Source organism: Sorex fumeus, unplaced genomic scaffold (genome assembly GCF_029834395.1).
Source record: "Sorex fumeus unplaced genomic scaffold, SorFum_2.1 ptg000130l, whole genome shotgun sequence".
In the NCBI taxonomy this organism is placed as follows: domain Eukaryota; kingdom Metazoa; phylum Chordata; class Mammalia; order Eulipotyphla; family Soricidae; genus Sorex; species Sorex fumeus.
This window is the reverse complement of record NW_026606187.1, coordinates 6,148,358-6,162,060: the sequence shown is the minus strand read 5'-3', so window position 1 is coordinate 6,162,060 and position 13,703 is coordinate 6,148,358. Positions and strand designations below refer to the sequence as shown.

The following is a 13,703-nucleotide window of genomic DNA, read 5'->3' as shown; positions in this document are numbered from 1 at the left end:
GAAGTTGGGGTCCTCACCAGGCCTGGCGGAGCAAGCTGGTGGGGGAGAGGCAAGGCTTGGTCTCCGTCCCTGGCTTCCTCAAGCAAGAATGGAGATTTTTCGAGCATGGTCTCTGCTTTCAACAGGTGGCTGCTGGCAGGGCCTTCCCGGACCACCCCAGGACACAATACACCACCACTCCGTGTTTCCTACTTTTATTCTCTACAACAGGACACCACCAGCAGGCAGTCCCCCAGGCCTGATGCTCTCTGTGCTCTACTGCACTGCCCTCTGCGGCACGTCATAGCGGGTACTCCAGGCCAGGGACAGAGCCCAGTTCTCGGTCAGCTGCATGATGTAGCTGCCTGGCACGGGGAGGGCAGTGCTGCCCACAGGGGAGGTGTTGTGGGGGGGCTGGCACTTAGAGGGGGCATCTCAGGCCAAGGAGCAGGGTGGTGTGGGTGGGGGTGAGACCCCACACCCCCGCTGGTGCTGTGCCCTGCCCAAGTCCGGCTGCCGGGGGTGGCACTAGACGGCCTCGCCCTCCCCATCAGACTCAATGATGTCCAGGGGCTGCAGCCGCAGCGAGTCGTAGTTGGGCGGCGGCGTGCCCGGGATGGGCGGGGTGCCGGGCACCGGCGGGGGCTCGGGCTGGAAGCCGAAGTTGGTGTGGGCCTCCACCAGCTCGGCCACGGTGGGCGGCGGCCCGGCGTAGCGGGCCTGGGCGCGCCGCTGCCGCAGGCCCCGGGCGCAGGCCACCAGCTTGATGACGGTGATCCACAGGAAGTCGATGATGATCTCCCCGAACTCGATCAGACACAGCACCGAGCCCCCCATCCAGAAGCCGAACTGGCCCCCCAGGTTGGAGAGCAGCCAGACGATCTGCAGGGGGCAAGCGCGGGGGTGACCTCCTGCTGGGACCCCTCTCAGACCCGCAGCCCCGCGAGGAATCGGGATGCTCTCAGCCCCCCCCACCTGGTGCGGGCCCAGGTGGGCCCCGGCACTGGCCTGACTCACGTTGTTGGCCGCGGACTCCTCGATGGTGCGGTAGTTGAATTCTTGGAAGTAGATATTGAGCTTGAGGATCCCCTTCCTGCGGAGCAGCACAGACAGCCGGTGGCCTCCCTGGCAACGCGAGCGCGTGCACACACGCAAACACACATGCATGTATGCGCACAAGACATACATACATGTATACTCCCACACACGACACGTGCATGTATGGCACCTCACGCATGACACCTGCATGCTTGCTCGTCCATGGATTCATGCTCCCACAGCATACATGTATGACCACAAATGACACTCCTGTTTTATACACACATGACACACATGCATCTATGCTCCCATACATGGGCACAGTGCATGTTTACTCCCACACATGGACACACATGCATGTATGCTTACAATGCTCTTGTATGTGTACACATGACACCTGCATGCATGCTCACACATGGACACACATGTCCATTCACATATGTGAATACATGCTCCACCATGCTCCCACACATGGACACGGCTTCTACTCACGGACAATTGCTCTCACACACATGGACATACCAGCATGTTCCCACACATGGACACATATGCACACTCCCACATACCACAGAACACAAAATGCATGCTCATACACGGACACACTCATAACACATGGGCACACATGGACAATACACATAAATGGGCACTCACACACATATAGACACGTGCATGCATACTCACACACCTGGGCATGCTCACAGGATGGACCCGTGCTCACAGAGATCCTCCAGAGGGTAAGCCCCCTGGCCCGCCTCAGGCTGCCACCCACAGGCAGGAGGCTGCAGAGGACTGGGGGCAGGAAGGGTGGCCCTGGACGCCCCCTTGTCGCTGGTGGTCCTCAGAAAGTCACGGCTCCCACACCTCCAGACTTGGCCTGGGTGTCCTTGCCTTGTGTTTGTTCAGACAGTTCCCACCCTTCCTCAGAGAGGGAGCTCAATGGTCCCTCTCCAGGCCCTTCTCTCCAGCCCTGGCTGCAGCTCTGCCCACCGCACTGGAGTCCTCCCAGGCGATGGACTGTGTCTGCTTGGAGTCAGTGCGTGTTTGGCTGCACGGATGAAGGAAGACACATGTAGGATGGCGAGTGTGTGGCTGGATGGACGGATGGGTGACAGAGGGACGGAGGGACGGAGAGACCGGTGGACGTGTAGGCCGACTGGGTCAACAGACAGAAGGATCGGAGGCTGGATGGTGGGTGGAAGGGTGGAGGCACGGGTGAAGGTGAGATAGAGGAAGCAGAAGGCTGGGTGGAAGCACACATGGATGGAGGTTAGATGGGGGAAGGGATGGTGGATGGTGGGGGAGAGGAGGAGAAAGATGGGGATGCAGGGAGGCGAGAGGTGATGGGGCCCACTGGGATGGGTAAGCGGAGAGACGGGGGGAGAGTGGAGGGGCGGATGACGGAGGGATGTGGGGGTGAGCAGGTTACCAAGGGGATCAGGATCCCCGGTCTGGGAGACTCAGCCTGCAGCTGGCCTCCCTCTCACGCTCCCGCTGCTGGTGCTGACCAGCTGCTCAGGGCCAACCCCTCCTCCAGTCCGTCCTCCCCAGCCCTGCCCAGGCCCCACACTCACCTGCTCAAGGTGACATTGGCACTCTGGTCCCGCTCCTGAGACAAGACGTGGAAGATCCAGTCCTGGACGGCGAGAAGGCGGAAGGAAGCAATGAGGGCCGGGGGGAGGTGACCCTCATGGCCGTGTGGCCGCCACGCCCAGAGGCCGCGTGGAGAGATGCTGAGTGGCCGGGGAGAACCTCCAGAGGAAGGTTCCAGAGTGCATGGGATGCCTGTGCGGAGAGAGGCACTCGGGCCTCTGGACGACTACTGCAGGCCCAGCTGCCCCGGCCGGCCTGCCTCTGGGCTGGCCCTGGCGCCCCGCTGCCCCAAGCCACCTGGCTCCTTTCTGGGGAGGCTTCCCTGACCTTCTGCTAAGACGGCCTCTCCACTTGCCATTCGTGACCTCCTCTCCCTGCTGAGAACGGAAGCTTCAGGTGGGCAAAGGATGGTCACCCCCTCACTGCGGTGACCCCAGCACTTTGCGCCAGCACAGGGGAGAGGGACACAGCGTGTGGGTCGGTCTGGACCTGCCTAGGGGCCACAGATGCCCGCTCACCTCGGAGGACTCGGACGGCCAGTCGGCCATGGAGATGGTCATCTTGTACTGCGTGTCACTGCGGAAGCAAGAGAGCCGCATTGCCATCCCGCCTGCCCACACATGTGAACGCACACACGTACACACAAGTACACGTGCGTGCACACACGTATGCGCACACGTACACGTGCACGCAGGTGTGCACACCACCCGCGTGTACGCGTGTGCACATGTGTCCGTGTGCAGGCACACGTGTACGCACACGCATGCCATCCACACACGCACTCACCACCATGTGCATGTCTGCTCACGTGCAGGCACAGATACGCACACACGTGCAGGCACACGCCCGTCCACTCACTTGCACGACTCCTTGCACAGGCCGATGCAGGTCTCCCGCTGGGCCACGCTCATGCGCAGGGCAGAGTAGCAGTAGGCTGGAGGGGGCGTGGCAGAGGCTGTGAGGGGCTGTGGGGCGGGCCCGCCCTCCCTTCTGCTCTCGGCAGCCCCCCCACCCCCACCTCCAGCCACTGCACCCCCAGACACCCGCCCCAGTGCCCTCCCTCGGCTTGTCACACACCCCTGCGGGGTTCCTGTTGGAGGGGGATGCCCCCGCCCACGTGAGGCAGGGCGGGGGACCCTCTCTGTGTCCACTGGTGTTGTAGCTGGACTTGGGGCCTGGGCACAGAGGGCGCCCAGCAGGGGTGGTCCTGGGCGTCAGGTGTCAGTCCCCAGAGCCCACCTTCTTCCCAGAGCCCAGAGACGCCGCAGGCACCAGCAGGCACAAGGACTGCGGGACGGCCTGTACTGGCACATGCCCACAGGAGTCCGCAGGTGCCACACACCCACAGGCATGTACACCTCCGTAGGGCCCACGCCCACACAGGCACGCACACACACGCCCACAGGTATGTACACACCCACAGGTGCACACAGGCCCACAGGCACACACCCGCATGCCTACAGGAGTGCCCACGCGCTCTGTGAGCTGCCCTGCCCACGTGCACACGACACGTGCACGCGCCCTCCACAGGCGCTCACCTATGCTGCCCGCATGCCTGCTCCCGCACCGCCTGGGCTGAGAGCGACCGGGCACACGCCGCCCCCCCCCCCCCAGGCGCCCTCACCCCAGTCGGGGAAGTCCCGGGTGCTACAGTATCTCTCCCCACGGGGCAGCGGGTACAGGTAGTGTCCGCAGCTGCAGTTTCGGATCATGTGGTCCTGGAAGCAGGAGCGGATGCAGGCCTGGGGGCGGGGACGGGCGTTAGTCCCCACCCGGGAGACAGCGGCGTCCCGGGCTCCTCTCTGGGGGTCAGGCAGACCCTGACCAGGGAGTCAGGTGGGCAACACGGGCTGGCTCTGTGTCCCACCCCCAGGAGGGGTCCCGGGGAGCAGGAGCGGGAGGCGGGCTGGCCCTCCCTCCCTCCCTGGCAGCCCCGGGAAAGCACAGGGCGGGGCGGGGGTGAGCACAGCCCTCCAGCCCCCAGGCCCACCTGGATGGAGTAGCTGGTGTTGTACTCGCTGTAGAGGTTTCGGATGGGCACGTCGGAGCCGTTGGCTGTGCACTGGCTATAGGGCTCGCCCATGCGCCCCAGCTTGTCCTGCGCCACAGAGACGGATCGGGGGCGCCCACCAGCCCTCCCTGCCCCCCAAGCATCACAGAGCCGACTCGGGTGGGGGGCCCTGCAGCCCTTCACCGCCTCCCCCCAGCTGAGTGGGAGGGGCCAGGATGAGATGGAAGGCTGAGCCCGTGGGGCTCCAGTCAGGCGCGGGGCGGGAGGGGCCAACAGGGGTCCCCGGAGGCCGTACCACCAGCACCCCAATGGAGGTCTCGGCGCCCGCCATGGCGTAGACGCCCTCGTCCTTGATGAAGGGGAACGACCTCTGCTCGTGCAGCAGCAGCCGCGCCCCGGCCGTGGGCGTGAGGAAGGGCACGTAGTCCTCCTGCCCGATGTCCAGCAGCAGCTTCAGGCCTGTGGGTGCCCGGAGAGCTGCTGAGCCCCGTCCCCAGCAGAGGCACCCCCAGACTCCCCAGCCCAGAGAAAACCCACAGGTGCTCCTGCTTCCTGCGGGGGGCCGCCACCTCACGCCCCTGTGTGCTCTCTCTCTTCCCTCCCTCACTCCCTTCCTTCCTCTCTTCCTTCCCTTCTTCCTTCCTTCCTTCCTTCCTTCCTTCCTTCCTTCCTTCCTCTCTTCCTTCCCTCCTTCCTTCCTTCCTCTCTTCCTTCCCTCCCTTCCTCCCTCCTTCCCTCCCTCCCTCCCTCCCTCCCTCCTTCCTTCCTTCCTTTCTTCCTTCCTTCCTTCCCTCCTTCCTTCCCCCTCCCCTTCCTCCTTAGTTCCCCTTGCTCCCTCCCTCCCTCCCTCCCTCTCTTTCTTCCTCTCTTCTTTCCTTCCTTCCTGGCCATATTCAGCAGTGCTCAGGGCTTGCTCCTGGCTCTGTGCTCAGGAATCACTCCAGGTGGCTATCGGGGCCCCTGTGGGGTGCCGGGGATAAACCCTATGTAAGGCGGCACCCTTCCCCCCGCCATGCTGTCTTCTCTGGACATCATGCCTCCCCACCCTGCACAGCTCACGGTCACTCGCCCCTGCAGCCCATGGGGAGCCGTGTCCGGCCACAGACTCACCGAACTCAGCCCCGGGGTTGGCGGAGGGCAGGGCCTGCTCGGTCATGCCCCAGTTGAAGATGTAGCAGTTGCCGTAGTCGGGGTGGAAGATGGCAGTGAAATTCCTGGGAGGGGTGGGGGGCAGGGGGGTCACTCCACAGCAGGAGTCGCCAGGTACCTCCCTCGCTGGAGAGACTCCCAGAGCCCCCTGGGGAAAGACAGCGGGCTGGGTGGGGCCGGGCCCTCTGGTTTAGGTGGCATCGGGAAAATACTTTGTTCCTTTGGTGTTTTCTTTGGGGGGCGCTCTGAGGGGTTGTACCCAGCGATGTCAGGGGTTGCTCCTGGCTCTGCACTCAGGAATCATTCCTGGTGGTGCTCGGGGGACCCGATGGGAGTCCGGGGGTTGAACCCCAGTCTTGGAAGTGTGCAAGGCAAACATCCTCTCTGCTGAGCTATTGTTCCAGCCTCGCACTGGGCTCCAGTAGGTTTTGGTTTTGGTTTCCGCCTGCACAACTGGGCGACTGTGAATCCGGGAGTCAGACTCCGGCGGAGGCGCCTCCTTGAACCCTTCTTGCTGCCAGCGATGGGTACTAGGGTGCAAACTGCCCACCTGTGCAGGCGTGCCTGGAGGGTCCCCAATGCCAGCCTCTGCCCTCTGTTCATTGGCCTGGGAGAGTCTCTAACCAGCCCCCCCACTCCAGGTCACCCGCCTGTCCTTCTGTAGGGGCCGTGGGGCAGAGACCTCCTGACCAGTCCCTTCCCGATCCAGCTCTACCGGCCCATGGGACCCCTAGAGCATGTCCAGCCCGGGCCTGTATGTCACGGCCTGTGTCAGCAGCTCCTGCTTCAGGACGGAGACCCAGCAGGCAGCTGTGGGCCTCCAGGGAGAGAGAACTCAGAAGCTGGCCCTAAAACTCAAGAGCACATCTGCGTGCTTGAGGCCTTGAGTTCGATGCCCAGTTCCGCCTGGCCCCTCTGCTGGACTGAGCCTGGCGGCCCTGAGCAGGGCCAGTGTGACTCCAGCGGGCACTAAAAGGTTAGGTCACCCCATCTGCTGGACCTGTATTCCCAGGTGTAGGCCCTTACCTCCCAGACACAGCCGATGAGCCCCTCACCTTCCAAAAAAAGAAAGAAAAAAGAAAAGCAAAACGAATTCATGGGCCATAATCAGCCCAGTCCTGACACTTAGTAACTGGCGGGTCTGGGGACATTATTCAACCTCTCAGGGCCTCAGTTTCCCCACTCGCCATGCTGAAATACCAGCAGCATCCACGCCCCTCCCTGCCCCCTTGCCAAAGGGACCCAGAGAGGGCTGGATGCCAAGCAGGGCTGATCACTCAGAGAACTGTGCTCGAAACTGGCACCCTGGCAGAGACACTGGGTCAATATTTAGCAGGTCAGTGACAATCCATGATAAAGTCATCTGCAGAGATAAGCAGGAGCAGGAGGTGAGGAGTGGGGCGGGTTCCAGGAAGAGGGGAGGCCGGCTGCTCACACTTGACTGGGCAGGGGCAGCCCTGGGTGTGGGGAGGAGATGGACATGCCAGGCAGAGACTCTGCAGGGCAGGCAACCATGTGGCAGGAAAAAACGGTTTAAAAGGCTGATCCCAGTTCCGCCCGCATTCCGGGGGGAATGAGACTGGCCACAGGGAAGGAGAAGAGTGGGTCGGGACACGGTGTTCCCAGGGGCCATCCGGGACAGCTGTGGTGCAGGGGAGCTGCTCAGGGCGTGGCCGGACAGTTGTCTCCTGTCTGCGGCTACACCCTTGGTGTCACCGTGGGGGCTGGCCTGCTTGGTGCTCGGAGAAGCTCGCCCGGGGCTGCGCCTCCAGCTGCTGTCCCTCCGGGGCCCTGCCTGGCCAGGAGCCAAGAGCCAGCAAGCGGCCAGGGCTGGGGAAGCCCCGGGAATGAGTGAGAAATGCAGCGCCTCGGCAGGAAGTGGGGTGAGGGGGGTTCCCCTGGGCAGAGGCGTGGGGCAGTGATAATAACAGCGAGGAAAATGAGGATAAAGCCCTGCTCCGGGGAGGCGACCAGGCCTCCTCAGAAATGAGAAAGTGGGGGCTGGAGCGATAGCACGGGGGGGGGGGGGCGTTTGCCTTGCACGCGGCCGACCCAGGTTCGATTCCCAGCATCCCATACGGTCCCCTGAGCACCGCCAGGAGTAACTCCTGAGTGCAGAGCCAGAAGTAACCCCTGAGCATCACCGGGTGTGACCCAAAGAAGGAAAAAAAGAAAAAAGAAATGAGAAAGTATTCAAGAGGGAAAAAACAGTGGCCAGAGCTACAGTACAGCGGGCAGGGCGTTTGCCTGGCATGCAGCTGACCACCAGGGTTTGATTCCCGGCATCCCATATGGTCCCCTGAGCACCGCCAGGAGTGATTCCTGAGTGCAGAGCCAGGAGGAACCTCTGAGCATTGCAAAAAAAGGAAAAAAAATGAAAAAGATCCTTAGTTAACTGCACTCCCCCCCACCAAAAAAAAATAGTTATTTGGAAGGAGTGTGTAACACACACACAATCTATGAAATGAATCAAACGGATGGGGAACTGTTAACAGACATAGGAGACCCCTGAGAAAATGACTGACCAAACCTGGAAAAAAGTTTGGTGAGGAAAATTCCAAAGGAGAAAAAACACAAAAGCTCTGGTCCTGCAGCCGGGATGAACCTGGGCTTGGTGGTCCAGCTGGAGAGGCTGGTATGGGGAGTTCTGAGGTTACTCCTCCCCCATCTACCATCCTCTCACATCAGGGGCTTGAGGACACAGAGGGGCCTGAGGCCCACTTGGCCGACTCTGCTATTTCCCTTCCGAAAGCTCTGGGAAGGGGGCGTCAGAGCCCCGATCCGGGGGTGAGCAGGGCAGCAGGCGGCGGTGCCCCCAGCCCTTGCACCTGAGGTGGGGGAGCAGCCGCCCCCAGACACCCCTTCTTCAGGCCTGGCACATTAGAAGGCCCACGAGGCCTGTCTAGAAGCCGCCCCTCGTGGGGGCCTGTCTTTGGACCCCGCGGGTGGGCCCGGTCTGGGGGCTCCGAAAAACGCCTCCCGGGGACCCTCCTGTCCTGGACTCTCCCTGGGGGAGGCTGTGGGCACGGGAGGCTGAGGGCCGGGGGTGGGGCTCACCGGTGGCTGCAGGGCTCCACCCCGAACAGGCAGGCCAGGATGAGCCGCTCGCCCGGGTAGCCCATGCGCACCCGCTCCTGCACGGGCACCTGCGAGAAGATGTCGGTGGCCTGCAGCGCGTACCACTCGGTCACGGCCTGCGCCACGCTGCTGAAGTTCCGGAAGGTGCACTCTCTGGCACGGAGGCTGCACTGTGGGCGGGAGGGCAGGTGGGGGCGAGGCCATGGCCAGACACAGTCCCCGGTCCCCCACACCAGGGCAGCGAGGGCAACGCACATGCCACAGATGCTGCAGCTGCGGGGTCTCCCAGGTGGAGCCACACACACACATGCACACACACGCACGTGCACACACACGCACGCACACACACACATACACAAGCACGCATGCGCACACACACGCACATGCTTGTAAACACACCAGCACTGGGACACACGGACAGACACTGGGACACACGGACACAGACCAGCACAGACACATGAACATACACAGGGACACACAAACACAGACCGGCACAGACACAGGGACACACTGACACAGGTGCAATCGCACGCACAACACACACATGTACACAGGGAAACATGTATGCAAACCAGCACGGGCACACACGCGCAAATACAAACCCAACACACACGCACACAGTCGCAAGTGTGGACATGCCCCATGAATGAGCACACAACACACAAAAACACACAGGCAAGCACGTACGTGTATGACACACGGGCACATGCTTATGCATGCAAAACCATGCACAGCACACGCAGCATGAACGGGCACACGTACCCTTGCAAAACACACACAGGCATACCGCATGCACTTCATGTGTGCTCCGTCACATGGCGTCATGCCATAGCTCCGGCGCCACATGTCAGCCCCACACCTGGAGGCGCCCAGCAGCCCCGGCCACAGGCCCGTGCACACATGTTCTGCTCCCAGCACCCGCGCTCAGGAGGGCACTGTCTGCCCCTCCGCGCCCACCTCCCCCTGGGCCCCCATTCTCTCCACTGGCACAGGTAGGCGGGGCCCTGGCACTCGGCTTGGGCGGCCCTTCCCCCAGGGACCCGGGAGAGGCGCCTCCTTAGGAAGGGCCCCAGCCCTGGGGCCACAGAGCACCTCATTCCTCTGCGGAGATTGTTCTTACTGTATTTTTAAAATTTTATTTATTTCCTTTGGTGGGGGCCCACACCCAGTAATACTTGGGGCTTCCTCCTGGCTCTGCACCCAGTAACTACCCTGGCAGTGCTCGGGGACCATGTTGGGTGCGGGAGATTGAACCCGGTCGGCTGCGTGCGGGGCGAGCACCCTCCCCACGGTGCCACGGCTCTGGCCCAGGGAGGTTCGTCTTTGCCTGTGCTGCCCACAGCCCAAACAGGCACAGTCCCGCGGCCCGCCCCTCCCCCCAGCAAGACCCCCAGCACGGAAGGGCAGACTCGCACCCATCTCTCTGGCGGGCGCCCGAGGCTGGGCTGTGTCGGGGACCACTCACGAGTCTCATGGCCACTTTGCACCCCGGGGCGTTGCAGATCTTTTCTGGGGCTGAGCTGCTGTTGGCCGAGCTGTTGTGGTGGTCCCCAAGGAGATCGAGCACCAGGGGGTGCCGAGGGTCCCGCTCGTCGATGAGGACCAGGGGCATGTGGTTCCAGATGGTGAGGTTGAGGGCGGTGCTGGCATTGGCGCGGCCGTGCTCGGGCGCCAGGATCCGCTCCAGGACAGCCTCCATCAGCTCGTCCAGGTCCTTGAGCAGATGCTTCACCTTGGAGTACCTGAGTGGCGGGGAGAGTCGGGCAGTGGGAGCGTGGGGGGCGTTGGAGGATGGACCCCCACCTGCCCAGGGTGTGGCCCGGCTCAGGATAGAAAGGAACACGGCTGGAGAATAATGACTCAGCAGGAGCGAGACCTTGGGTTGGGGCCCTGGAAACAAACAAGGGTCTCCCCACAGTCAGAGCCCTCTTACGAGAACAAGGGAAATCCATGACAACTGGACACGGAATGACAAGGCAGGAATTCCCTTCTGGGACCTTCTTTTAAACAAGAATATGGTCTGGGCTCCAGCCAGGCTGGCCTGGCTTATAATTCCTTCAGTGTCCTGAGCTCTACCCACCCCAGGGCCTTTGCATGTGCTCTGTCCGCTCTGTCCTGACATGGTGAAGCTCCTGCACATCTACTTCCCAGACTAGCCAGGGGCCCCCTGATCTCTTAACTAGGCTGAGTACAGCTGTGCCCACCTGAGTGTGGCAGTGGATTTGAGTTATGGACATGACTCTAAGGACACCTGCCATGGAGCTGGCCTGTCTGAGCACTTGAAGGTCAGCCGTCCTATACCTGCTCTCACCACGAGAGAGCAGATTCAGTACTGACGGCGGTAGAGGTAGAGGGGAGTCTGTTCCCTCTGGACAAGGAAGCTGGGTGGAAGGCAGAGAGGAAAGAGAGACAGGAAAGTGGGAAGGAAGGGGGGTGAGGGGAGGGGGGAAGGAAGATGAGAAAGAAGGAATAAACGGAAGGGAAGAGAAGAGAAGGAAGGAAGATGGGAAGGAATGATGGGAGGAAGGGATGAAGGGAGGAAGAAAAATGGAAAGAGGAAGGAAGGAGGCAGGAAGGATGGAAGGAGAAAGAAAGAAAAGAAAGAAGGAAAGAGAAAGGATGGATGGAAGGGAAGGAGGGAGGGAAAGAAAAAAGGAAGATGGGAAGGAAGGAGTGAAGAAAGGAAGGAGAAAGAAGAAAGGAGAAAGGAAGGATGGAAGGAGGAAGGAAGAGATGAAGGGAGGAAGGAAGGCAGGAAGGAAGAAAGGAAGGCAGGAAGGAAGGGAGGGAGGGAGGAGGAGGAGGAAGGAAAGGAAGAGGGGAAGGAAGGAAAGGAAGGGAGGAGGGAGAGACGGAGAGTGGGAGGAAGGGAGGAAAGGAGGAGGGAAGGAAGGAGGGAGGAAGGAAGAAGGAATGGAGGGAGGGAGGGAAGGAATGGAGGGAGGAAGGGAGGGAGGGAGGGAGGAAGGACAGAGAGGAAGGGAAAGAAAGAAGGGAGGGAGGGAGGGAGGAGGGAGCAAGGAAGGAGGAGGGAGGAGGGGACAGAGGGAGGAGGGAAGGAGGAGAGAGGGAGAAGTGAGGAAGGGAGGGAATGAGGGAGGAAGGAGGAGGAGGGAGGGGGAGGGAGGAGGGAGGAGGGGCGCCTTCCTCCCGCAGCCTGGGCACCTACTGGAAGGGGCTGGCGTTGCAGATGGTGACGGCGGGGAAGTCCATGGTCTTGAAGCCCACGGAGAGGGAGACGCTGACCTCCCAGCTCAGGTAGGTCCTGATGAAGACGCCCCACTGCCAGCACACGAGGCAGGCGAAGAGCAGGGTGAGCACGAACCACACGGCCTTCTTCTTGGGGCCCTCGCGGATGATGCGCTTGGGGCCGTGCGTGTTGGTGTTGTCGCAGTACCAGAGCAGCAGCTCCTTGTAGGTGTAGCCGGGGCCCTTCTGCAGCCGGTGCAGGCACTTGCGCAGATACTTCCTCACCGCCATGCCGCTGCTGCGGGCACACGGCGGGCATCAGCCTGCCCCCTCCGTGCCCAGTGCCCGCCCCCCAAGCCCAGGGTGATGGTTCCCAGCTGCCGAGTGGGGGAGGGGGCGGCTTTGGGGTCAGTTCCTCCACCGACAGCTGTTGGGGGGCTGTTGGCTGCACCCTCCATCAGCCGGGCACGACTTGGGATTCGGGGCCTGGGGCCTGGGGTTCTGCGGGGGCAGAAAGGTGGCGCCCACTCACAGGCCAGGGCCTGGCCATCTTCTGGCCGTGTGACCTGAGCTGCCCCCTTTCCTGGACCTCGGTGACCCCCTCTTGTAAACAGGAGTGCCCATTGCCCACGTCTCATGGACCGAGGGCCCGTGAGGACCGAGTGAATGGTGCTGAGCGTGTGTGGGCTGGGGGATGTGAAGTGGGGGGCTCGGGGGGCTCCAGCGCCCAGCCCCTGAGCCTGGCATCGGCCCCGGCTCCCCAGAACGCTGCTTCCCTGGCAAACTCTTTCCTCCCTCCTCTTCCCCCGCACGAGCCCCTCAGCCATGACCCTCAGTCCTTCACTGCAGCTTTCCTCACCGTGGTGACACGGACCGCTGCCCTCTTCTGGAAGCATCCGCCTCTTTGGGGGTGCCTTTGGGGTGGGGCAGAGCCTGCCTTTTGCTCTGGTGTTTCCTCAGATACATCCCCCGGTCTCAGCTGGGATGAGTTGAACCCCAGCCTTGAGAAGAGACCCACGTTGCCAGCCCCACTGTGACCAATCACACCCCATATACACACACTTTGGACCAACGAGACCCCATTTTGTTACGCTAAGCTGCAGTCAGTGAGGAAGGGAGCTCTCTTTTTGGCTCCAATGAACATCTGGTGGTCCTGGCACCAGGACCCCAAAGGCAAGAACACAGGGGAAAGCAGAAACAACCTGATGAGATTCCCAGCAACACCAGAACCCCTTGATCCAGCCATTCCTGAAGCCATTTATTCTGAGTCACCAGCTGTGAGTAGGACTCTTCCTTCCTTCCTTCCTTCCTTCCTTCCTTCCTTCCTTCCTTTCTATTTTCTTTTCTGCTTTTTGGGTCACACCCGGCTATACTCCTGGCTTTGCACTCAGGAATTACCCCCGGCGGTGCTCGGGGGACCATATGGGATGCTGGGAATCGAACCCGAGTTGGCCGCGTGCAAGGCAAAAGCCTTGCCCGCTGTACTATGGCTCCAGCCCCCAGGACCTTTCCTTTCTTAAGTAATCCACAAAGGTTGTTCATCCTCTGCAACCATTTCCTTTTGTTTGGGGGCCCCTCCTGGTAGTGCTCAGGGCTCATTCCTGGCCCTGTGCTTAGGAGTGACTCCTAGACGACGGGTGGTGTCGGGGGTTGAACTGGGGGTCAGCCG

At 61.8% G+C, this 13,703-nt stretch overlaps 1 protein-coding gene across 2 annotated transcripts; it reads right to left on the bottom strand.

The window, feature by feature from the left end:
* Positions 1 to 507: 507 nt before the first annotated feature.
* On the bottom strand, positions 508 to 12,325 carry SCNN1B (sodium channel epithelial 1 subunit beta). 2 transcript variants are annotated; one of them, XM_056138906.1, is made up of 12 exons: positions 12,015 to 12,325; positions 10,311 to 10,587; positions 8,825 to 9,015; positions 5,729 to 5,832; positions 4,914 to 5,077; positions 4,598 to 4,705; positions 4,232 to 4,349; positions 3,466 to 3,541; positions 3,126 to 3,183; positions 2,589 to 2,650; positions 997 to 1,072; positions 508 to 861 (listed from the first exon to the last, which is right to left on the bottom strand). In XM_056138906.1, the coding sequence occupies exons 1-12, from the start codon at positions 12,323 to 12,325 to the stop codon at positions 508 to 510; spliced, it is 1,899 nt and encodes a 632-aa protein (XP_055994881.1). The 2 variants fall into 2 exon arrangements, with proteins under 2 accessions (XP_055994881.1, XP_055994883.1); XM_056138908.1 differs by lacking the exon at positions 4,598 to 4,705.
* Positions 12,326 to 13,703: the final 1,378 nt, after the last annotated feature.